Raw genomic sequence first — 27,474 nt, forward strand, 5'->3', positions numbered from 1 at the left:
TGGTGTTGTCTCTTAAGGACGATTTGTGAAGATTGGAGGAGTGAAGCATATTAACCAATGTCCTCAGCTTTTGATCAACAAGTAAAGTAATTTTATCCAACTTGTTTCAGGTTAATATATCAGATATCAATTTTGGCTTATTCAATTTTTTTTCAATGTGAGTTTTTAAACATAAGGCCTTCTATAATATGAAATAAGTGAACATTTGATTGTAGCCCTGATTAAAAACTGAAGTTAGGAATAAGGCACAAACCTAATGATTGGCTTGTAGCCCAGTGGAAGACAGTTTAAAATATGATCTTTTACAATTTTTTTAAAAATTACAAAAGCTTTGATGTATAAAAGGAGAATGGTTATTGAATATTCTTGAATTGTATTTGTTCTCAGTAGCCTTCACTTTTTCTTTCTGTAGAAGAGGGTAAATTGTAACATTTTGTAGTAGGTTTCCGTTTTCCTGGACACTATAAATAAATAAAAACTTAATGAATATAAGAGTAACAATATCAACCCCTGAAAGTATTTCTCTGTCATCTAATGCAGAATATGAAAATTGTAATGCTGATATGAAAGTGACCATAGCTGTTTGCTCATTACAGACAACTGGTGATGGTTTAACCTGAGGGTCACAATGCCTCAAGCAAGGAGTGAGGTTGAGGCAGAGATGACTTCTTTGTAACTTCAACTGGAGCTGGCATTGAATACACGCTGTTGGAGTTACTCTGCATCTCAAACCAGCCATCTAACCACTGAACTAACTCAGAGCTGAAAATGTGTTGCTGGTTAAAGCACAGCAGGTCAGGCAGCATCCAAGGAACAGGAAATTCGATGTTTCGGGCATAAGCCCTTCATCAGGAATCCTGACCTGCTGCGCTTTAACCAGCAACACATTTTCAGCTCTGATCTCCAGCATCTGCAGACCTCACTTTTTACTGAACTAACTCACCCCAATTGCAGATATTATGCATTTTAAGAATGCACAACTCCTCTTGAAGAAACTGCCATTCTGTGGTGTGAAAACTCTTCTTGATTTGAATATTAATTTGAAAATAGTGAAATATACACGTACATAGTTTAAATGGAACTTATGATCAAACCATTTCCCCATATCATGCTTAATGTCACAAACCAAAAGACAACATATTTTTTATTTTGAAACTATCACTAGTAGCACTCATGCTCTTATCAACACATACCATGTGTCTCTTGATTAGCCAAGTGGTTTAAATCAGATGTTACAGGTGAAGGGCAAAGTTAGGAAATTCGCTTTTAAAATATTTAGCGATCAAGTTAATTAATTTAGTTGAATAGAAATACTATGGGTAAGAAACTCTACAACTTTAGAAATTGAAATATTCAGAAAATCGAAAGAATTACTATCTGAGCCATGTGCAAAACGGCATCAGGCGTATAGGATTAGAGAGGTTAAAAGCATTCCTCAGAGATTTGAATGGGAGAAATTGCTTCTGACTCATAGGACACTGGCACCAGTACTGGGGAAAGAGCTGTACTGTTGGGACAGGCTTATTTGAACTATTTTGGGACCAATGTACTGGTGAATTGCATAACTCTGATTATAATCAGTACATCAGAGCTAATTAGAGAGAGGAGTAGATTCAATTGAAGAGAATGTTTCATTTTGATTTTTCAAACCATCAAAATGAAATGAGCAGTGGTGCGCGGTAGTGTAGAGGTGAATGATAATCAGACTGACTGGAAGGGCTAGATGATCATACAGGGTAGAGTTGAAATTAGAACCAGAATACATGAGTGGTAAAAAGTCAAAGTTTAAGGTTCTTTCATCTGAATGCATGCAACATCTGTAACAAGACAGATGAGTTGATGGTACAAAGAAAAAGAAATGCATAAGACTTGATTGCTGTAACAGAGTTAAGATTCCAGAGTGACCAGGATGAAGAACTTGATGTTTTGTGAAAGGAAAAGCTGGTGGGGTAGCATTGTTAATAAAGGATGATATCAGTGTTGTGGTGAGCAGTGATACAGATGCAATGGATACTTAAGTGGAATCCTGGGTGAAAACAAGAAATATCAAGGGAAAGAAGTATTTAGTGGTAGTTAGTTATCAGTTCCTAGGTTGCCTCACTCTAGGACAAAGTATAAATCCGGAAATAATTCAAAGCATATAAGATGGTGACTCTCGAGTGTTATAGTGATATTGATCTGCTCATTGACGAGAGAAATGTGCAAGGGTAACATGGAAGACAAATTTGTGAAATGCAGAGATTGTTTCTCAGAGCAGTACATTGCACAACTTAAGCAAGAACAGGTTATTTAGATCTAGTAATCTATAATTAAGCAGGATTAATAAGAGAACTCTTAGTTAAGAATCTCTAGTGGCTAGTGATCACAATGCAGAATTTTAAATTCAGTCCCACGGGGCGAACATCTGGTCTCAAATTAGTGTTCTCAACCTAAATAAGTACAGCTACAAAGGTGTTAAGGAGGAGTATTCTGAAGTGGGTTGGGGACAACAGGTGAATGGGAAAGTCATTGGATGAGTAATGGCAGATATTTGGATTTAAATATTGTGACTGGAGAATTGATAATGGGGGACAGGGCAATGGCAGATAATTGATACCAATATTCTGCATTGGTGTAAACATCCCAAAAAAAATTACATAAGCAAAGCACTAGTGGAAGTAAAGGTCTCTTAACAGTGTCTTTCATAAGGAACAAAGTAGTTGATAAAATAATGAGATTGTAGACAGACTCGTCACCAGGACCTCATGGTTTGCATTTAGGGGTTTTAAAGGGAGTGACTGCAGAAAGATTGGAGGCATTGGTCTAAATATTCTAAAACTCACTGGAATCTGGGAGGGTTCCAATGGATTGGAGAACTACTAATATGTGACATCTCTGTTTGAGAAGGGAGGGAAACAAAGAGGTGTGTTACAATGTGATATAACAAATTCATTTAAAAAAAAACTGCAAGTCAACCAAACCAAATAATGGATTGGAGATAGCAAAGAGGTCAAGGGAGGTGTCATGTGGTACATGTGAATCATAAACCATAGAATCATACAGTACAGAAGAGGCCCTTAAGACTGTTAAGTCTGTATTGACAAAAACTACTTTCCAGCTCTTGGCCTAGTCATTTTATAATTGACTATTAAGATGTCATTACACTCTTCTAGACCAGGTGGGATGTGAATCCAGGTCTCCTGGTTTAGGAGTGGAGACACAACTACCTCACCAAAAGGGTCCTTCAACACTTGGCTGAGACATTTTCTAATCAACCTGTTCAAAGATGTTATGATAGGCCTCTGGAGCATGTGGGACTTGAACTCGGGCCTTCTGGCTCAGAGGCAGGGATGCTACCACTGCACCATAAGTGCCCTAGTGCTTAGCCTCTTGAACGGTACTCTATATAATCAGAACTAGTCAAGTTATGTCTGCTTACCTAAGTTGACTTATTGCAACTTTGGTAGAATTAGCTTGTCTCGAGCTGAGGATGGTTGTTTCGAGAAATGCAATTGTAGATAATTTCTTACATCAGTTTCTGTTCAGAGATGTTAACAGGCGGGACTTGAACCCAGGCCTTCTGGCTCAGAGGAAGGGACACTTAGCCTATTTTTCTTTGTATCCAGAAGTGCTCTTACACACAACTGAATGGCCTTTTCGACTGAACTGTTTTTTTTCTGTCGCCAAACTTTAATCTATTTTTCTTAAAAAAAACTGTTCAGAGATGTCATTACACACTTCTGGAATAGGTCGGACTTGAATCTGGGCCTCCTGATATGAAGGTAGGGGCACTGCCACTGTCTACATAAGTCTCAATATGAAGCCTATTTTCCTAAACAAACTGTTCATACGTGTTATTACACACCTCTGAAGCAGATAAGAGTTAACCCGGGCCTCCTGACTTGGAGGTAGGGACAGAGAATATAGAACAGTACAGCACAGGAACTAGCCCTTTGCCCCATGATGTTGTGCCACACATAATGCTAAATTAAACTCAACCTTTGCGCCTGCCCTTGGTCCATAACACTCCATTTCTTGCATATTCATGTGTTTATGTAAAAGTCCTTTAAATGCCCTTATCATATATGGCTCCACCACCATCCCTAGAAGAGCACTGCAGACACCTAGAACTCTCTGCATAAAATACCTGCCCCTCACACCACCAAGGAGGTTTCTCACCATGGATCCCATGCATCTCAATCTTTTGGATGAGTCTACTATCAGGAACCTTGTTGAAAGCCTTACTAAAATCCACATAGACAACATCCACACTCTATCCTCATCGATCACCTTTGTCACCGCCTTGAAAAATTCAATCAAGTTAGTAAGATGTGACCTGCTCCGCAGAAAGCCATGCTGAATGTCCCTAATTAGGCCATGCTTTTCCAAATGCATGTAAATCTCATCCCAAAGAATTCTCTCCAATGACTTCCCAACCACCATGACTCACTGGTCCACAGTTTTTTGAATTATCCCTATTTTCCTTCTTGAACAGAGGAACAACATTAGCTACTCGCCAATCCTCTGGGACCTCTGCAGTGGCTGGCAAGGATACGAAGATCTTGATCAAAGCCTCAGCAATCTCCTCTCTTTCCTCTCTCAATAAGCTGAAATATCAGCTCTCAATTTGCTGATTTCAAAATACCCCAGTATATTAGCATACTCCACACTAATCTCACTATCCTTCATGTCCTTCTCCTGGGTTAATACCGACACAAGGTACTCATTTAGGATCTCGCCCAAATCCTCTGCCTCCAAACACAAGTTTCCTCCTTTTTCTTTGAGTGGTCCTACCTTCTCACTAGTTATCCTTTTTTTTTGTGTATAGAATGCCTTGGGATTCTCTTCAACCATACTTGTCAAGGTCATTTCAGGACACTGCAACTGAGTTCCAGCACTTGGCCTATTTTCCTAATCAACCTGTTCAGAGATGTTATTATGTACCTCTAGGACAGATAGACCTGAACCAGAGTATCTTGGTCCAGAGGTAGGGATACTATCACTGCACCACAAGAGGGCTCCTTCCAGCACTTGGCCTACAGCCTTCAATGTGCACTAAAGCAGCTGTTCCTATGCTGCCTGAACTGCTGTGCTTTTCCAGCACCTCTAATCTAGAATCTGGTTTCCAGCATCTGCAGTCATTGTTTTTACCTCTTTGCTGAAGGGTCAATAACGAGGGATTTAGGGCAAAAGGCAGGAGATTTGGAGGGGATGTGAGGAAAAGCTTTTTCACCCAGAGGGCAGTGGAAATCTGGAATGTACTGCCTAGGGCGGGGGGTGGGGGTTGGTATGGCGTAGAAGCAGGAAGCTTCACAATGTTTTTAAAAATGTGGATGAGCACTTAAAAAATGTTGTGGCATATAGGACAAATGCTGTAAAGTGGAATTAGTGTAGATAGATTGACACAAACTTGATGGATGAAGGGCCTTTTGTGTTGTATGAATTATAACTCCCTTCCTCTCACATAGTCAGCAACTGTAGATGTTTTCTAATCAACTGTTCAACAATATTATTACACACCTCTGGAATAGGTCAGACTTGATCCTTGGTCTCCTGCCTCAAAGGGAGGAACACTATCATTGCACCTCAAGAGCCCTCAACCAACCAATTAAAGTCTATAGGTCTATCATAACTATTAATTCAATTATGATCCCTAGCACTAATATATAACACAACTGTAAGCTTCCACATTATCCTATTTTTACACAGCATAAAATGATTTGTGATGTTAAGATTGATTATCACAAACTAAAACAAATTAGTTTGAATGCAAGTCATACTAAGTACTAAGTGATGTATTCAATTGTTTGGATCACAATATTTATGTTCTCAAATGATCCATTTAAAAGACAACTCCAAAATTTAATCCAAAAATTTTTTCTAAAAAATTCACTACATACAAGAAAGAATATTATAAAGTTATTATAGGCAAAATTCTTATTTTATGACCATTTTAAGCTATGGCCTAAATTCAACAATGAACTTGGCAATGGTTGCTGTTATGGAATACTGTAATTTGACAATTTGAGCTGACTGTCCAGATGAGGCATTTGTTTTCGGGCATTTTTGTTTTATCTACTATTAGCAACAGCAGAGCCTGCTCAGCAGTGCATCCACCATTAGCAAGACACTGGTCATCAGCAGTGTTCAGGAACATGATAGTTGTGTGGAATTTTCTTTTTGTATATATCTGAATTACTGAAATTTGCACAAACATATAATTAATTAAAGTTTTGAGGCCTTATGTTCAGGATATATTGCTAATTGAACCTTTTTTCCAACTTTTACTTCGTAAATATCCGAGATAATAAATTTGGTAGAAATCAATTTTACACAGACCTGTGTGGTTGACATGTATGTTAGCTGTTTTTACAGAAATGATGAAAACATTCCCCAGAAGGCACCATTTGAACAAAATTAAAATAAACCATTTCTCCTCAACTAATTGATGTGGGCCATTTTTTAAAAAAAGAAATTAGCACCTGTAACAGACTAGATCTAACAGTTGAAGTTTTAAATTGGAGAAAGGCTAATTTTGATGGTATTAAGCGAGAACTTTTAAAAGTTGACTGGGGGCAAATGTTCATAGGTAAAGAGACGGCTGGAAAATGGGAAGTCAACTCTAGGGAGGACCTGCACCATGACTGGATAAGTTGCAAAACATTCATTAGGAAAGGTACCGACCACATCGAGACTTCGTCAGGAATCACAAGGTTCAGAAGTTAGTGACAATCCTTTATGACCTGCCCTAAAGAGTCTAGGCATGACAGCAATTCAAATCCCATAAAACCATAGTGAAAGCAAGTCATCCTCAATTCTGAAGGACTGTCTAAGAAGAAGTAGGGAAAACAGAAAGGGTTATGCTGATAGAATTAGTTGAAGGAGGATGAGAAGACTCAAGTGGAGCATCAGAACATAGAACAGAACAACACAGTACAGGCCCATCAGCCCTCAATGTTGTGCTGGCCTTCTTTCCTACTCTAAAATCAGACTAACCTACATACCCTTCATTGCACTATCTTCAACGTTCCTGTCCAAGAGTCACTTAAATGTCCCTAATGTATCTGACGCTACTACCACTGCCGGCAGTGCATTCCATGCACCCACCACTGTCTGTGTAAAGAATCAACCTCTGACCTCTCCCCCAAACCTTCCTCCAATTACCTTAAAATTATGCCCCTTCGTGATTGACATTTCTGCCATGGGAAAAAGTGTCTGGCTATCCACTCTATCAATGCCTCTCATTATCTTGTACATCTCTATCAAGTCACCTCTCATCCTTCTTCGCTCCAATGAGAAAAGCCCTAGCGCTCTCAACCTTTCTTCATCCAGTCAAGACAACATCCTGGTAAGTTTCCTCCACATCTTTCCTATCATGAGGTGTCCAGAACTGAACACAATATTCCAAGTGTGGTCTAATCAGGGTTCTAAAGAGCTGCAGCATAACCTCACGGCTCTTAAACTCAATTGCCCTGCTAATGAAAGGCAATACACCACATGCCTGCATAAAAGCCCTATCAACTTGGGTGGAACATTGAGGAATCTATGGACATGGACCCTAAGATCCCTCTGTCCCTCCACACAGCCAAGAATCATGCCCTTAACCCTGTATTCTGCATTCAAATTCGACTTTCAAAGTGAATGACTTCACACTTTTCTAGGTTGAACTCCATCTGCCACTTCTCAGCACAGTTCTGCATTCTCCCACGTTCTCCAGACCAAAGGATTAGCCATGGACATCCGCATGGACCCAGCTATGCCAGTCTCTTCATTCGATACATGGAACAGTCCATCTTCCGCAGCTACATTGGCACCACTCCCCACCTTTTCCTCCGCTACATTGATCACTGTATTGGCGCCACCTCATGCTCCCATGAGGAGGTTAAACAGTTCATCAACTTCACGAACACCTTCCACCCTGACCTCAAGTTCACCTAGATGATCTCGGACACCTCCCTCCCCTTGCTGGACCTCTCCATCTCTATTCCCGGCTCAACATGGACATATACTTCAAACCCACCGACTCCCACAGCTGCATAGACTACACCTCCTCCCATCCTGCCTCCTGCAAAAATGCTATTGCTTACTCCCAATTCCTCTGCCTCTGCCGCATCTACTCCCAGGAGGACCAATTCCACCATAGAACATCCCAGATAACCTCCTTCATCAGGGACCACAATTTTCCCTCCCATGTGGTCAATGATGTCCTCTAAACATTTCCTCCACTTAGCGAACCTCCACCCTGAACCCCACCCCTCCAATCACAACAAACACAGAACACTCCCCGGTCCTCACCTTTTACCTGGCCAACCTCTGGATACAACCCTCTGCCATTTCTAATCATAGAAGATTATCAGAGAATCCCTACAGTGTGGAATCAGGCCATTTGGCCCAACAAGTCCACACTGACCCTCTGAAGACTATCCCACCCAGACCCTTTCCCCTATTTGATTACATTTCCCATAACTAATGCAGAAAATATACATATCCTTGGACACCATGGGCAATTTAGCATAGCTAATTCACCTACCCTGCACATCTTTGGACCATGGGAGGAAACCGGAGCACCCGAAGGAAACTTGGGGAAAATGTGCAAACTCTATATAGACAATTGCCCGAGACTGGAATTGAACCCGGGTGCCTGGCACTGTGAGACAGCTGTGCTAACCACTGAGCCACCATGCCGGCCTACAAATAGACCCCATCACTAGGGATATAATTCCCTCCCCACCCCTATCTCTTTCCGCAGAGACCATTCTCTCCACGACTCCCTTGTTAGGTCCACACCACCCACCAACACACCCTCCATTCCTGGCACCTTCCCTTGCCACTGCAAGAAGGGCAAAACCTGCGCCCACACCTCCACCCTCACCTCTGCCCAAGGCCCCAGTGGATCCTTTCCATCCGACAGTGATTTACCTGTACTTCTACACACGTATTTATGTTACTCTTCATGTGGTCTCCTCTACATTGGGGAGACAGGACGCCAACTTTCAGAACGTTTCAGAAAACATCTCAGGGACACACACACCAATCAATCCCACCGCCCTGTGGCTGAATACTTCAACTCCCCCTCCCACTCTGCCAAGGTCATGCAAGTACTTGGCCTCCTACTTGGTCAAACACTAGCCACCAGATGCCTGCAGGAAGAATGCCTTATCTTCCACCTTGGGACCCGTCAATCACATGGGATCCATGTTGATCTCACCAGTTTCCTCATTTCCCATGTCTCCCACCTTATCCCAGATTCAACCCTCTAACACGGCACTGCCCTCTTGATCTGTCCTATCTGTCCACCTCCCTTCCCACCTATCCGCTCCCCCCTCCTCTCCGACCTATTACTATCACCCCCCACCTTCATCTACATATCACATTCCCAGATACCTACCCCTTGGCCCCACACCCTTCCCATTTATCTCTCAGCCCCCTTGCCCAACACCCACCCCCGCGCAATGAAGAGCTTATGCTAGATATGTCAACTCTCCTGCTCCTCAGATGCTTCCTGACTGGCTGTGCTTTTTCAGTACCACATTTTTCAACTCTGATCTCCAGAATCTGCAGTCCTCACTGTCTCCCAGTTCTGCACCCTGTCAATGTCCCATTGCAACCTACAACAGCTCTTCGCACTATCCACAACTCCACCAACCTCCATGTCATTGACAAATTTACTAGCCCACTCTTGCACTCCCTCATCAAAGTCATTCATAAAAATCACAAAAAGTAGAGATCCAGAACCGATCCTGGCGGTCACCATTACTTGCAGCATTCACTCGATAATCTGAATTTGCTCTTTCTGAACTGTATTTTCTGTTTACCACCATGCAATTCAGTTTTCTACTGTACATTCAATTTCCTAGCCATAGATAATTTGCCTTCATATCCATTAGCTTTGATTTTTGCTAACTGCGTCTAATGTGGATCTTATTTCCACACAATCATAACAAAAATGCATCTTCACCAAACATGGCCATTTCACTGTTTCTAAAAGGCAGGCCATCTGAAATCACCTCCAATTTCTCTAGTGTTCCATCATTCCCTTTATTACAATAGATAATTGTTGCTTATTACAATAAGTTACCTCAAGAAATTTTAGACAAACAGATCTATAATTTCCTAGTTTTATTATCTCACCTTTCATACATAGTAAGATTTGTAACTTTTGATCTAAAAGGACAATTTCTAAATCAGTTGAATTTTGGAAGATTATGGCTAAAGCTACTTTAATTTTATTATCTACTTTCTTTAAAACACTGAGGTGGAAACCGTTAAATTCTGAGGCTTTTGGCTATCTCACTGCCATGATTTTTTCTAATATTATTTGCCTGCCTGTATTAACTGAAATGAGTTCCAGACCTTGAATCATTATTAATTTTCCTGGGATATCAGCAAATGTAATCCTTTCCCTCCAATGCCATATTAGACTGCCACAAATTATTAAATAAGTCTACCATTTCCTTATTTTGTTTTAAAACATGTTGACTACGCTTTTTTTTACATTGTTATAATAATCTTTCTGCTTCTGAAAACTATGCATATGTGCTGCAGGAAACATGCACATTTAAATATTTGGTAAGGGTAAGAGTACATTCACTTACAAAATACTTTCAGATGAAAACAAATCAATTGGACCATTACATCTGGTACCATACCTTAGAAACACAGAAAGTAGGAGCAGAACTTTAGCCCTTTTAGTTTCCTCTGCTATTCAATATGACTATTGCTGATGATCCATTTCAGTAACGCTTTTTCCACTTTCTTCTCATACGACTTGATCCCTTTAGTCCTTGGAACTATATTTAACTCCTTGAGAACATTCAATGTTTTGGCGTGAACCATCTTCTGTGGCAGAGAATTCCACAGGCTCACTATTCTCATGGTGAAGAGCTTTCTCCTCATCTGTCCTAAATGGCCTACTCTGTACTCTTAAACTGTGACGGAAGTATAGTTTAGCATAACTACCTTATCTTTTGGAGAGGTTAGAGGATAAAGCAAACAGTGCCAAAAAAATTAATTTATACATACATGATTTATCTTCATTTGCATATAGTTCTTAAGATCTTGTGAATTTTTCATTAATTCATGTTTCAGGAATGTAGACAAAATGAAAATAGCCTTATAATCTGCAACGGAGGTAGGAACGGCAATGGATTCGAATGGAAATAATTTGAAGGTGTTAGTGTCCCTGTAATTTGCCAGATTAACTAAGATGGTTGCCCACAATGCATACACTTTTATGCAAATAATTGAAATATGCTAAATATAAATGAAGCAGTGTACCACTGTTGATTGGAATCAATAAACTAGAATTCTGGCAGTGAAATCATCTCTAACCTGAAATGTCTGTTTCAAATCTTTAAAGTGAGCATGAAGTACAAAATGGTTAGGATTTTTTGATAAAATAAATGTAGCCTTTTACTAGAGCTGAACGAAAGATAAATTTCATACCTTGCTTTTTCCAATGTATTGTACAGATGGCACTTGGGGTAGAGTTCCATTTTCAGCCCTTGATGGTGTTGGAAAGACAGACTTTAAAGTCTGATTTGGATAGGCAACAATCTTTGTTGTGGCTGGAACATTCAGCTTTGGCAGTTCCACAGGATATGGAGGAATCTGGCGTCGTATAGGAATTGCCTGTGGATAATTTTAATGCTGAAATAAATTTTGCTTGTTTAAAAATCAGCCAATTAACTTTCATCGTGTCAATATTTGTATCTGATATAGTTTGGCATAAATTTTGAAAGATGGCATCCGAAGTAAAAGAATCGTAATGGTCATTAAACATCATTCTAATTTAAGAATCATAAAAGTTTACAGTAACCACCATAAAACAAAATATTATTGTGAATGGCCATATACGCCATGGTTTTTAAAAAACTAATTATATCCTACAAAATTATATGTATGCTCAATAAATACGCAAAAGATTTGTTTAAAATGGGAAATTAAGTAGTTGAGAAACAACATGGTAAATTTTGTTCTCACTGCCAACAGCTAATGCACCTATTGAATGCAAAAAATGTTTTCCAAAACCGCTTCTTACAAATTTGACTTTTTAAAAATCAATCATTGGGATCACAGAATCCCTACAGTGTGGAAACAGGCCATTTGGCCTGACAAGTCCACACTAACCTTCTGAACAGTAACACACCCAATCCATACCCTACCCTATTACTGTACATTTTCCATGATTAACGCACCTAACCTGCACATCCCTGAACATGTAAGGTGAATTGGCCATGCTAAATTGCCTAACATGCACACCTTTTGGATCATGGGAGGAAACTGGAACACTGGGAGGAAACCCATGCAGACATGGGGAGAACGTGCAAGCATTCACACTGACAGTTACCTGAGACTGGAATCAAACCTGGGTCCCTGGCGCTCTGAGGCAGCAGTGCTAACCACTAAGCCACCATGCTAGAGTATCTCTTGCAAGACTTACATTTACTGGCTATCCCTCGTGGCACTTTCAGAAGTGGTTGTGGGTCTTCTTTTTCAACAAATGCAGTCCATAAGTTGAAGCACATTTAGATAGGGAGTTTCAGGACTTTAACAGAATGGTAATGAGAACATGCTGATTTTTGTCCAAATTGCTGTGCCTTGTAACTTGAAGGAGAACTTGGGAGATGATTGCATTTTCATGTTCCTGCTGCTCTTGTCCTTCCAGGGACTGGAAGTTGCAGATTTGGGAGAAACTGCCAGTGTATTCAGTATATGGTACACACTGAAACCACAGAACCCCTGTAGTTGAACATGGAGTGCTGTTCAAGTGGATTGCTTCATCCTGTAAAATGCTGAGCTTCCAGAGTTTCTCACAAATGGACCAAAGGCCACCACCTCTGGACTTGAAAAGGATTCAGTCTATCTCAAATTACCTTGGAAAGACAGAGCGGGTACCCAGTGGCTTTGGGTAGTATTTTCCACTAACAGGAAGTCAACATCAATTCAAAAGATGTTCTCTCTACCACAAAACAGCAAAAGTGTACTGCATTGCTGGTGCAACCTTTTAGAAATTTGTTTCTGGGATATGGATGTTGCTTTCTAGGCCAGCATTTATTGCCCTTGAGAAGGATGTGCTAAACTGCATACTTAACACTTGTAGGTCTCGAGGTATAGGTATATACACTGTTGTTGAAAACTTAATTTCAGGATTTTGACCCAGCAAAAGCGGAACAATGTTCACTCGCCTCCAGCGAGCAATGATCCTCAACTGCCGATGATGACTTGCTACCAGGTGGAGTGACCTCCCAGCCTGGGGTGACAACCTCCTGAACTGGTGCAGTGGCTTCCCAGCGTGGATTGGCGACCTCCAGATCGGGTGCAGTGGCCTCCTCCTGTAGGGGCCTTTCGGCATAGCTAGGCAATCTTCTAGCTTCCTGCAGCAGTGCTGTCATGCAGTGGCCTTCAGCTGGCATGGCGACCGTCCAACTTCCTGCAATGGCCTCCCAGCATGGCGTGTCACCAGTGTGATGTGGAGCCAGAGCCCAGTGTGGACTAGAAGCTAAGTGCCAACAACTCTTCTCTGTAATGCTGGACATTTTATTTTGTAACAAAAGATGTGCTTAGATACTTTTGTATCTAAGTAGCCACTGTAATTGGTGACATATAAACTTTTCACTAAACTCATTGAGTGACGTCGAACATTTCTTCTGCCGCCTCCACCTCAGAGTTTACTTTTACAATCAGGACTCCCGCCCACCTTCTGAGGACCCCTTCACTCGCTTCCAACACACTCCATCCACCTGGACACCCCATGCTGGCCTATTAGCTGCCCTCGACCTCTTCATTTCCAACTGCCGTTGAGACATTAACCGTCTCAAACTGTCTACCCCTCCTCCCTCACTCCAACCTCTCACCCTCACAACACGCAGCTCTCCACTCCCTCTGCTCCAATCCCAACTTCACCATCAAATCAGCAGATAAAGGAGGTGCAGTGGTAGTTTGGCGCACTGACCTCTACATCGCTGAGGCCAGACGCCAACTCGAAGACACCTCCTCCTACCGCCCCCTCGACCATGACCCCACCCCCATCACCAAACCATCATCTCCCAGACCATACACAACCTCATCACCTCAGGAGATCTCCCACCCACAGCTTCCAACTCCGTAGTCTGGGAACTCCGCACCGCCTGATTCTACCTCCTTCCCAAGATCCTCAAGCCTGACCACCCCGGCCGACCCCTTGTCTCAGCCTGCTCCTGCCCCACTGAACACATCTCCACCTACCTTGATACCTTCCTATTCCCCCCTAGTCAAGGAACTCCCCACATATGTTCGAGACACCACCCACGCCTTCCACCTCCTCCAAGACTTAAGTTTCCCTGGCCCCCAACACCTCATCTTCACCATGGACATCCAGTCCTTCTACACCTCCATCCACCATGATCAGGGCCTCGAAGCTGTCTGTTTCCTCCTCTCCCGACATCCCCAACAGTAGCCTTCCACTGACACTCTCACTTGTTTGGCTGAACTGGTCCTCACCCTCAACAATTTCTCCTTCGAATCCTCCCACTTCCTCCATGCCAAAGGAGTAGCCATGGGCACCCATATGGACCCCAGGTATGCCTATCTCTTTGTCAACTACGTAGAACAGTCCATCTTCCGTAGTTACACCAGCAACACTCCCCACCTCTTCCTCTGCTATATTGATGACTGCATCAGCGCCACCTCATGCTCCCACGAGGAGGCTGAGCAGTTCATCAACTTCACCAACATATTCCACCCTGACCTTAAATTCACCTGGGCCATCTCTGACACCTCCCTCCCTTCCTGGACCTCTCCATCTCCATTAATGACGACTGACTTGACACTGACATTTTTTACAAACCCACCAACTCCCACAGCCACCTGGATTACACCTCTTCCCAACCCACCTCCTGCAAAAATGCCATGATATATTTCCAATTCCTCCACCTCCACTGTATCTGCTCCCAGGAGGACCAGTTCAACCACAGAACACATCAGATGGCCTCCTTCTTTAGAGATCGCAATTTCCCTTCTCACATGGTTGAAGATGCCCTCTAACGTATCTCATCCACATCTCGCACCTCCACCCTCAAACCCCACCCCTCCAACCATAACAAGGACAGAACTCCCCATTCCTCACTTTCCACCCTACCAACCATCGCATTAACCATATCATCTGCTGACATTTCCGCCACCTCCAAACGGACCCCACTACCAGGAATATATTTCCCTCCCCACCCCTTTCCACTTTCCGCAAAGACCGTTCCCTCAGTGACTACCTGGTCAGGTCCACACCCCCCAACAAACCACCCTCCCGTCCTGGCACCCTCCCCTGCCACCGCAGGAATTGCAAAACATGCACCCACACCTCCTCCCTCACCACGCCCACACCTCCTCCCTCACCACCATCCAAGACCCCAAAGGAGCTGATTTGGATAGGCAACAATCTTTGTTGTAGCTGCAACATTCAGCTTTGGCAGTTCCACAGGATATGGAGGAATCTGGTGTCATAAAGGAATTGCCTGTGGATAATTTTAATGCTGAAATAAATTTTGCAAATTTAACAATCAGCCAATTAACTTTCATCGCGTCAATATTTGTATCTGATATAGTTTGGCATAAATTTTGAAAGATGGCATCCGAAGTAAAAGAATCGTAATAGTCATTGAACATCATTTTAATTTAAGAATCATAAAAGTTTACAGTAACCACCATAAAACAAAATATTGTTGTGAATGGCCATATACTCCGTGGTTTTAAAAAAACTAATTATATTCTACAAAATTATATGTATGCTCATTATGCTCAAAGGAGCCTTCCACATCCAAAGTTTCACCTGCACATCCACCAATGTCATTTATTGTATCCATTGTTCCCGATGCAGTCTCCTCTACATTAGGGAGACTGGACGCCTCCTCACAAAACGCTTCAGAGAACATCTCTGGGACACCCACACCAATCAACCTCACCGCTCTGTGGCCCAACATTTCAACACCCCCTCCCACTCTGCTGAGGACATGCAGGTCCTGAGCCTCCTCCACCACTACTCCCTCACCACCCAACACCTGTTGGAACGCCTCATCTTCTGCCTCAGAACACTTCAAACCCAGGGCATCAATGTGGACTTCACCAGTTTCCTCATTTCCCCTCCCCCTCCACCTCACCTCAGTTCCAACCTTCCAGCTCAGCACCATCCTCATACCTGTCCTACCTGCCTATCTCCCTTCCCACCTGTCCGCTCCACCCTTCCCTCTGACCTATCACCCTCATTCACCTATTGTACTCTTTGCTACCTTCCTCCACCATCCTCCCTGACCTATCACCTCCATCCCCACCCTTATTCACCTATTGAACTCTTCACTACTTTCTTCCCAGACCCCCATTTATCTCTCCACCCTGGAGGCTTCCTGCCTCTACTCTTGATGAAGGGTTTTGCCTGAAATGTTGATTTTCCTGCTTCTCGAATGCTGCCTGACATGCTGCGCTTTTCCAGCACCACTCTGGTTTAAACTCTGGTTTCCAGCATCTGCAGTCCTCACTTTTGCCTCATTGAGTATATGTGACAATAAAAGCTATTCTATTCTATTGAATGTTAATATATTCCAGAGGAAGGAGACTAGATGGCTTGGAGGTAAGCTGGTGCTTTTTCCATGCTTTTGTCCATTTAGTTAATCAAGGGCAAAGGTTTGAACACATTGTCAAACAAGCCTTGGTGGGTTGCTGTAGTGAAACTTGTAGATGGGTCAGTGGTCAAGGCAGTGAATGTTGAAAGTGGTGGCTCGATACCAAACAAGCATTGGAATCCCAACTTCTGACCTTATGTTTATTGATGAAACACCAGGTGATGTCTGGGCTGAGAGCATTACTCGGGGAACTCCTGCAGTGACATCCCAGAACTGAGACAATTGACGTCCAATAATCATACCACCTTCCTTAATTCTAAGTTTGTCGCAACCAACAGTAGTTTTCCCCAGATTCCCAGTGACTGCAGTTTTGCTAGGGCTCTCAAATACCGTATGTGGCCTTTTCTTTCCACTTTTCCAAATCAGCCAGGTTTACTCTGAATATAAATGACCCAAGACATTTCTAACAATAGAATATATTCAATGTTCTTTATTAAAATAAACTAGAAAAACAAATACTGCAAAAATATTACCCACTTAATATTTACAATCACAAGTGAACCCTTGAACATGGACTTGTCCAAGTATTAGAGTAGAACAGACAATTAGCTGGTTCAATCTCAACTTCTAGTCAGTGATTAACCAATGTTTTCTCTGTGCTAGCTAATTTTGCTCTGAGGCAAGGGTTTTTTATAGCGAGGATTTTTTTCCATGTTGCTTGATTAATGAACTTAGGACTTGCTTATATCTCCTGGGAGAGAGAGGCTTATCTCCCACTTTAATGAACTCTGACCTCAGCTTTAGCTTGTTTTTCACCATTTTGATGTCATCCAATCGACTGTATGATATTTACATATTACCAAGTTACATTATTTGATGTAAACAAACACAATTTTTCAGCAAAATACAAACCAGTGACCTTTCTTATCATTTAGGTCATACCTGACTTCATATGATTTTTGCTGAAAATGTGTTGCTGGAAAAGCGCAGCAGGTCAGGCAGCATCCAAAGAGCAGGAGAATTGACGTTTCGGGCATGAGCCCTTCTTCAGGAATTTGGATGCTGCCTGACCTGCTGCGCTTTTCCAGGAACACATTTTCAGCTCTGATCTCCAGCATCTGCAGTCCTCACTTTTTTCCTTCATATGATTTTTCCATCTCACTTAATTTCACATTCACCTTATCTGAGATTCAGCTCATTTGTCCATGATTGGTCCAAGGCATCGTAATCTCTCTGCTCTTGTATTCAATGTCTTGACTAATAAAAGCAAGTATAGTATATGCCTTAAATACCTTTTCCACTTCAACAGTTGCCTTCAAGGATTTGTAGGTGTGCACACCAAAGTTGCCTTAATTCTCTTTATGTTTTAGGGTCCTATCATTCATTACATAATAATTTTCCATGTTCGTCCTACCAAAATTCCATTTGCCACCATTCTGCCTATCTGACCAACTGTCTACATAACGTACAGTCCAAAGCTTTCCTCCTCCCTATTTACCACACCACCACTTTTCATATTATCTATGAACTTACAAATCAAACCTGCTCAATTTGTGTTTAGATAAATAATTTACACTACAAACAGCAAAGGACACAGTGCCAATTCCTACAGCATGCAGGTGGACACAGACTTCCAGTCACAAAATCAATCTAACAGTTAGCCTCTGTCTCCTCCTACCAAGTCCATTATAAATCCAATTTTGAGAAAGTGAGGACTGCAGATGCTGGAGATCAGAACTGAAAAATGTGTTACTGGAAAAGCACAGCAGGTCAGGCAGCATCCAAGGAGCCGGAGAACCGCCCGAAACGTCAATTCTCCTGCTCCTTGGATGCTGCCTGATCTGCTGTGCTTTTCCAGCAACACATTTTTCAGCTCTAAATCCAATTTTCCAAATTTCCCTAGATCCCATGGCTCTTACCTTCTTAAAGAGTCTCCCAAGCAATGTGTGTTAGAAGGAAGGGGAGGTGATGGCAAATTGTTATCACTTGATTATAAATCCAGAGATCCAGGTTCAAATCCTGCCATTGTTTACAGTAAAATTTGAATTCAATAAAACTCTGGAGTTAAAGGTTTAATGAAGTCATTGCCAATTGCTGGAGGAAAACCTATCTAATTCACTAATATCCTTTTGGGAATCTGCCATCCTTACCTGGTATAGCCTACACATGATTCTTGACCCACAGCAATCTGGTTGATTCCTAACTGTTTTCTGGACAATTAAGGATAAGCAAAAAATATTTGTGAATGAATTTTTATTGTATGTAGAGTACATCAACAACACTACACTCATCCAACTAATAACCTCCTTGAAAAACTCAAATCAAATCTGTCAGATAGATCACCCTCTGACAAAGATATACTGACTATCCCGGATTAATCCTTGCCTTTCCAAGTAGAGATTAATTTCATCCCACAGAGGTTTTTCCAAAAGTTTCCTTACCACTGATGTTAAACTCACGGGCCTATCATTCCCACGTTTATCCCGATCATCCTTCTTGAAAAATGGTACCACATCAACTGTCCTCCAGTCCCTGGCATCTCCCATGTGACCAGAGAAGATTTAAAAATAAATGTCAGGACGCCTGTAATCTCTTACCTTGCCTGCTGCAGCCGAACTCATTGGGATTTGGAGATCTGTTCAATTTTAAACCTGCATAAACTACAAAAACTTTTCTTTCTCAATTGTATTTGAAGTATATCACAGTCTTCTTCCCTGATTTCCATACCCATATCATATTTCTCAATAGTAATGCAAAGTATTCATTTAAAGCCTCAGCTATATCTTCTGGATCCACACACTTTGGATAAGTCCTGCCCCTTCCTTTCCCCCTAATACAATAGAGTGAGATTTAGGTGATCGTGTGCATTAAGCACAAAAAAAGGTTAGCATCATGTGCAGCAAGTCATTAAGAAGGCAAATGGAATTTTGGCCTTTATTGCTGGAGTTTAAAAATAGGCAAATTTTGTCACAACTATAGAGGCTGTGTCTAGGGAACTGTGTACAATTTGGTGCCCAAATTTAAGTATCCATGATGACTATGCATGTGGGAGGTGCATCAGCTGCATCTCCAGATTGCCACATGTAGCACCTGGAGCTGCATATGGATTCACCATGGTACATTCTTGAGGCTGAGAATGTCATGACTCATATTCAGTGAGTTGGTCACACTACTAGTAAAGGCTCCACAGACAAAAAAAAGAGTTGGATGATCACCAGGAAGACTAGTAAATTTGGCCGTGCAGCAGACTATTGTGGCCATTCCTCTCTCAAACAGATACACAGCCTTGGATACTTTAGGGAGAATGACCTCTCACAAGAAAACAACAGTAGCAGTCAGATCAGTGGCAACACAACTGGCTCTTTTGTATAGCCGGGAGGTTTGAAGTGTAGGCAAGTAGCTATGATAGGTTCTTCTTTAGGGGCACAGATAGGCATTTGTACGGCCACACGCGAAATTCCAGAATGGTGTGTTGTCTCCCTGGTATCAGGGTCGAGGATGTCTTCAGGATTGCACAGGATATTCTGAGAAGGAAGATGAGCAGCCAGAGATCGTGGTCTGTATTGGTACTAACCATACAGGCAGAAAGACAGAAGAAGTCCTGTAGAGTGAATCCGGAAGTAGGAAGTTGAAAAACAGGACCTCTACGGACATCGACCCTTTGCAGGCAGATGGGATTAGTTAGAACATCATCATGGTTGGCACAGACCTGATTGGCCGAAGGGCCTGTTCCTATCCTGTACTGCTCTGTTTTAAGAAGTGAATTCCAGAATCTGTAAAGGATGCACTGACATTGCAGGCAGTTCAAAGCAGATTTGCTGGGTTGGCTCTTTAGATGAAGATGTCTAATTCAGAATGGCTACACGTTAGATATTTATTCATTACAGTTTAGAAGAATGAGTAGTGATCTTCTTCAAACATGCAAGATTTTAAGAAGTCTTGACAGGATGGATGTTGAGAAGATGTTAGCATTAAGGGAGGAATCTCAAACTAGAGAACATAGTTACATAATAAGGGAACATTCATTTAAAACAAAGATGCAAAGGAATTTCTTCAGCTAGAGGGTCATGAATGTCTGGAATTCTCAATCCCAGAGGATTGTGAAGGCAAGATCACTAAAATATTTAAAGAGGTAAACAGAGGATTGAAATATTGGGAAGTTGAAGGTTTGAGTCTAGAGTCATACAGCACAAAAACAGACCCTTCAGTCCAACCAGTCCATGCCAACCAAAAGCCCAAACTAAACTAGTTCCACCTGCCTGCACTTGGTCCATATGCCTCCAAATATTTCTTATTCATATATTTATCATCTCTCTTTATGGCATTAATTGACTCTTTGATCAATATTGTGACATACATTTTCTTTTATATTCCCCTCTAATGTGAAGATTTGGTATACCAGAATATTGTGCGGGCAGTCTTGCCCAACCTCAATCATGTATCTGTGATAGCAATGATGTCATATTCTCATGTTAATTAGCATCCTCAACTCATCTAGTTTATTATAATTTGTAAAGAGGGAAACAGGATTAATGTTGAGTCTAGTGAAGAACAGTCACACTGGACTTGAAATGTTAACATTGTTTCTCTTTCCATAGATGTTGCCAGACCTGTTAAACTTCTCTAGCATTTTCTTTGTGTTTCAGATTTCCAGCATCCACAGTATTTTGCTTTCATCCCATTGCCCCAGATGTATGTTTAAATATGTCTGAACAAATTGATGAATAATAACCGAGGCAGAAATGGATCTTGTGATCTAGAAATCTAAAGCCTTTCATTCTGCACCAAGTCTTCAACCTAACAATGTGCTGGGGGTTATCACTAACCAGAAACTGAAATGAAGTAGCTATACTTGTAAAGAACTAAACTGGACAAACCACCTGACATAAACCTATACACTGTTCTTCACACCCAGCAACTGGCAAATTAAATCAAATAGCACATTCCTTTGGTGGTCTGTAATAGTTACAGGAAAAAGTGAGGACTGCAGATGCTGGAGATCAGAGCTGAAAATGTGTTGCTGGAAAAGCGCAGCAGGTCAGGCAGCATCCAAGGAACAGGAGAATCAACATTTCGGGCATGAGTCCTTCTTAAAGAAGAAGGGCTGAAGATTCCTGAAGAAGGGCTCATGCCCGAAACGTCAATTCTCCTGCTCCTTGGATGCTGCCTGACCTGCTGCGCTTTGTAATAGTTACAGGACAAATCTGTGCATACAAAATATCTATTGTTAGATGTGATTCTGTGAACTTATTAAATAATTCTGACTGCACTACTAATTACACTCATGACTAATTTAGGTTAATCAGTCAATCTCCTAGTATGTTCTGAAGAAGGGTCACTGGACTTGCAACAGTCACTCTGATTTCACTGCCAGACTTGCTGAGGTTCTCCAGCAATTTCTATTTTTATTTGTTTCAGATCTCCCAGCATGGTTCATTTACGCTTGCTGAAAGTGACATATAGATAAAGATCCATTCCCTGCATATAAAAGGAACATGTTCAAACTTTCTGCTGTTTTTGAATGATCTGGAAGTGTGTAGAACTTACAGTTTCCCATTACTTTCTCCTCAGCCAGTTAAATTACCGATGTCCTTTCCTCCTAATTGTTCAGCATTTGTGATTAGGACCTAGCTAGGCAACATATCAGGGTTGCTGTCAGTACCAGCAGCCTTGTGTCCATCAAGGTTTTTCAACAAAATGTCATTGATCTGAAATGTTAACTGTCTCTCTCCCTCTACAGAAAACAACTGGATTTGCTGAATATTCACAATATTCTAACTGTGGTCTAACCATTGCCTTTGCACAAACTCAAGTACCACAAAATACAATCAGGTATATTTCTGGCTACTCAAGTGATTCACATGTCTCAGTCAAATGTAGATGGAAACTCGGATGGGAAGGATTATATATCTTATTTAATCCACTGAAGCCTCATTTACTCATGTAAAGAATCAAACCAATCATCAGCAACTGATCCTGTCTACCACATTCGGTATTTTACCCAGTTAAGATCCAAGTAATGGATAATAGATTATTTGATTGATAAAGGAATCTGCTAGTTTAAGAACAAAGAACAATCCAGCAGAGAAACAGGCACTTCAATGCTCCAAACCTGTGCTGACACATTTTACCCCTCCATACTAAAACTGTCTTCCCTTATAGAATCCATATCCCTTTATTCCCTTCCTATTCTTGTATTCATCCAGGTGTTTCTTGAATGCTGCTATTCTGTCTGCTTCCATCACCTCCTTTGGCAATGCAATTTATACACTCATCACCCTTCATGTGAAACACTTGCCTTGCACATCTCTTTTAAACTTCGTCCCTCACACCTTGAACCTGTGATCCCTAGTAATTGGCCACTCCACCCTGGGAAAAAGCCTCATACTTTTTACTCTATCCATGCTTTTCAAAATCTTACAAAGTTCTATCCAGTTGTCTCACAACCTCTTATGTTCCAGTGATAACAAATCCAGTAATCCAACCTTTCTTAATAGCTAAAATCCCAAATACCAGGCAACATCCTGGTAAACCTTTTCTGTACCCTCTCCAAAGCATCCATAATCTTCTGGTAGTGTGGTGACCAGAATTGTATGCACTATTCCAAGTGTGGCCTAAATAAAGTTGCATAAAGTTTCAGCATAACTTATCTATTCTTATACTCTATGCCCCTTCCAATGAAGGCAAGCTTGCCATAAGCCTTTTTTACTATCTTAACTACCTGTGCTGCCACCATCAGTGATTTGTGGACCTGCACCCCCAGATCCCTCTGCATATCAATACACACATGGATTCTGCCAGTGTATAATTTCCACCTGTACGTGACCTTTCAAATGCAGGACCTCACGTTTGTCCAGATTAAACTCCATCTGCCATTTTTCCATCCATGCCTCCAACTGACCTATATCCACTCCTACCCTCGGGAATCCTCCTCACTATCTGCAAACTCCACCAATCTTTATGTCGTCTGCGAACTTACTAATTAGACCAGCTGCATTTTCCTCCAAATCAATTATGTAGATCACTAACAGCAGAGGTCCCAGCATTAATGCCTGTGGAATACCACTAGGTCACAGCCCCCATTCCAAAAAGCATCCTTCTACCACTACTCTTTGTCTCTTACGACTAAGCCAGTTCTGTGTACATCCTGCCAGCTCACCACTAAAACTATGTGACTTCATCTTTTGCACCAGTCTGTCATGAGGGATCTTTTCAAAAGCTTTACTGAAGTCCATGTAGAGAACAGCAACCACTTTTCCCTTAATTATCTTTGTCACCTCCTCAAAAAACTCGATCAAGTTAGTGAGGTATGACCTTCCCCGCACAAAACCATGCTGTCTGTTGCTAATAAGTCTAAATGTGCATAGATCTTTTCCCTGAGAATTTTTTCCAATAATTTCCCTATAACCGACATTAGTTTCACAGGCCTGTAATTTCCAGGATCATCCCTGTTACCTTAAACATGTGGACAACCTTGGTTCTTCTGGGACCTCACCTTTGGCCAAAGAGGATACAAAAAATGTCTGTCAATGCCCCAGCAATTGGTTCTCTTGCCATTCTGGGATAGATGCCATCAGGACCCGGGGATTTACCTACCTTAATACTTTTTAAGACGCACAACACCTCTTCCTTTTTAATAGCAACTTGGCTTAGAAACTCCAAAAGCTCGTAGAACAGTTCAGTGAACATCTCTATGCACTAACCAACTCCATCTTCCCTGAGATCATCCTTTCCCTGTCTACCCTATTGCTTCATAAATGTACATATATAATATATATTAGAGTGTTTTCAGAAGATTTGTAGCTCAGGTCGACGGTGTATAGGTTCGCTCGCTGAACTGGAAGGTTCATTTTCATTTTCATTGAAAACGAACATTCCAGCTCAGCAAGGAAACCTACATCCATATGCTAATTATTTTTCATGACTTATTTTCACCCTAATTCCTTGTTTAAGTTCTTTCCTGCTTTCCTTACATATTTTAGCATTATTAAACTTACTTTTACATGAGAGAAAGCCTTGTAAATTGCTAAGATGGCTAAATGGGCAGACAGGTAGCAGAGGAGGGTCAATATGGAGAAGTGTGAGGTGTTGCATTTTGGGAGGATGGACATGGACAGACAATATACAACAGGGAATACTTAAGGAATGCAGAAGCAGATGAACTGGATTTTTATGTGCATGATTCATTGAATGTAGCAGCTTAAGTGAAATAAACAATATTATGAGTTTAATAAAGATAAACATATAGTTTAATAAAGGGCGGCACGGTGGCACAGTGGTTAGCACTGCTGCCTCACAGCACCAGAGACCCGGGTTCAATTCCTGACTCAGGCGACTGACTGTGTGGAGTTTGCACGTTCTCCCCGTGTCTGCGTGGGTTTCCTCTGGGTGCTCCGGTTTCCTCCCACAGTCCAAAGATGTGCGGGTCAGGTGAATTGGCAATGCTAAATTGCCCGTAGTGTTAGGTAAGGGGTAAATGTAGGGGTATGGGTGGGTTGCGCTTCGGCGGGTCGGTGTGGACTTGTTGGGCCGAAGGGCCTGTTTCCACACTGTAAGTAATCTAATCTAATCTAATCTAATCTAATCTAAATAGAGTACAAGAGGAAGGGTTATGTAGAACTTGTACGTTTGTTAGACCATTGCTGGTGAATTGTGTACAATTTTGGGTGTGACACTGTAAAAAGGATTTGAATGCAGTGGACAGAGGTCAGCACAGATGAACAAAATTGACAGGTGAGTAACTTAAGTGAGGGGAAGTGTGACAGAGGTTTTCAAAATACAGACCGTTCTGCTATAATGTGCAATTTGTTAACACAAATTTGCTATAAAACACCGATTGACAAACTGGGGACATGATTTTTAAAGTGGGAAGTTTTAAAGCACGTATTGACTATAATGCAATTCTGGCCCCAATATTTAAATGGTGCTGCTATTACCCAATTTTCTTATAACACAGAATTGCATAAGAACGGAATTACCGCATTATAGTGGAACTGACTGTAAAGAGACCTAGATAGTGCATTTAAGAATAAACTGCTCCTGCTCGTAAATGGATTGAGAACAAATGGCCACAGATTTAGTTATTTGCAAACATAGTTGTGATAAACTTCTTCATAAAATGAGTGGTTCAGGTCTGGAATTTAGTGCCTGCATGTGTGGCAAGACAGAATCAATGAAACATTACAGATGGCATTAGATGATTATTTGAATATAAACAATATGCAAGGTTATGGAGACAAGACTGACACCAAGTCAATGATTGTTGGAAAGCCAATGCAGACATAATATGCTGAATGGCAACTTTCTGTTCTGTAACAATGCTGTGACAGGAGATTGTGAGGACTGCAGATGCTGAAGAGTCAGAGTAGGTAGAACGTAGTGCTGGAGAAAGCACAGCAGATCAGGCAGCATTTGATGTGCAGGGGAGTTGACATTTCAGGCAAGACCTTTCATCAAGACTAAAGAGGGGGAAGGGGGCTGAGAAATAAATAAGGTGAAGAGGGTGGGGCTGGGTGAAAAGTAGTGTGGGATGGCGATAGTTGGATGCAGGTAAGAGGGGATTGTGATAGGTCGGTGAGAGAGGTGAAACGAATAGGTGGAAAGAGAGATGGACAGGTAGGTCAGGTCAAGAGTCGGAGGGCTGGACCTGGGATGGAGCAGGGAAATTTGAAAACTGGTGAATTCAATGTTGAGGCCATGTGGTTGTAGGCTCCTGAGGTGGAAGATGATTTGTTCATCCTCCAGTTTTGGGTGGTCATGTTTAGACAGCAGAGGAAGTACAAATGGACATGTCATCAGGGAGTGGGAGGGAGAGTTGAACTGGATAGCTGTCAGAAGGTTGGGTTGGTTGGTGCGTATGGACCAGAGATGTTCCCTGAACTGTTCCATGAGTTTTTGGAGTTACCCACTGAAGAATATCCAGTCTCTGACCTGTTCTTGTAACCATTACATTTCTGAGCTGATCCATTTAAACTCTGGTCAATGATAAATCCTAGAATGCTGATAATAAAGGACTCAGTGATGGTATTGTACTTAAGTGTGAAGGAAAATTCTCTTCTTGTAATTGGTAATTGCCTGACACTTGCACAATGTGTATGTTACTTGTTACTTATCAGCCAGTTTCATTAGAGTCAACTTGTTACATGCAGACACAGACAGTTGCAGTATATAAAATGTCACAATTGTACGGAATGCAGTGCAATAATCATCAAATGTTCTTACCTCTGAACTTATGTTAGAGGGATGGTCATTGGTGAGCAGCTGAAAATGAAAGCTATTGGATACCGTCTGAATAACTCTTGTACAAGAAATGACCCCAATTGTTGAAATATCAGCTTTACTAGCATTCCTCGATTCCTCATTTGAGCAACAGCTACTTTGTTGTCCCAACAATCATTCTCACATTGCCTCTAGAATTCAACACTTTTGCACACATTTGAGTTTTAGTGCCAAGTGGCCCTGGTGAAACTTTTGCAGTGTGCCCACTTCCTCCATTGTCTGATGAATGTCTAATGAACAGAATGCTACAGCTGCAAATGCTGATGGGTGTTCCTGCTGCTGGCCTTCTTGCAGCTGGAGCTCTCCTTGCATCTTGGTCTTCCTGCTATATTATCTTGGACTGTGGATAAGCAAAGTCCATACTGATTTGAAAGATCACAGCTGAAAATTGGAGATTAGACATACAATCCTCTAAAATCATAAGGGCTCTTGTGGTACAGTGGTAGTGTATGTAGTCCTAAGCTAGAAGACCTGGGTTCAAGTCTCACCTTCTTCAGGAGTGTATAATGAACAGGTTGATTCAGAAAAAAAATACAAATCCCACCTGCTCCAGATGTGTGCCTGAGCAGGTTGAGTTTTTTTTTAAATCCTCCATCTTTCTCTACTTCTGAGCCAGGAGGCCTGAGTT

The 27,474-nt window shown here is 41.6% G+C and overlaps 1 protein-coding gene across 1 annotated transcript in view; it reads right to left on the reverse strand.

The window, feature by feature from the left end:
* Positions 1-265: 265 nt before the first annotated feature.
* Positions 266-27,474, reverse strand: part of LOC132818347 (MAPK/MAK/MRK overlapping kinase-like) — a 135,819-nt gene continuing 108,610 nt past the window's right edge. Inside the window, exons 11-12 of the mRNA XM_060829286.1 lie at positions 11,425-11,610; positions 266-461 (exon numbers count right to left, since the gene is read on the reverse strand). Coding sequence (XP_060685269.1) covers positions 384-461; positions 11,425-11,610 — 264 coding nt within the window. The 3' untranslated portion in view covers positions 266-383. The remainder of the gene's footprint in view (positions 462-11,424; positions 11,611-27,474) is intronic.

This window comes from Hemiscyllium ocellatum, chromosome 8 (assembly GCF_020745735.1).
Source record: "Hemiscyllium ocellatum isolate sHemOce1 chromosome 8, sHemOce1.pat.X.cur, whole genome shotgun sequence".
Classification (NCBI taxonomy): Eukaryota; Metazoa; Chordata; class Chondrichthyes; order Orectolobiformes; family Hemiscylliidae; genus Hemiscyllium; species Hemiscyllium ocellatum.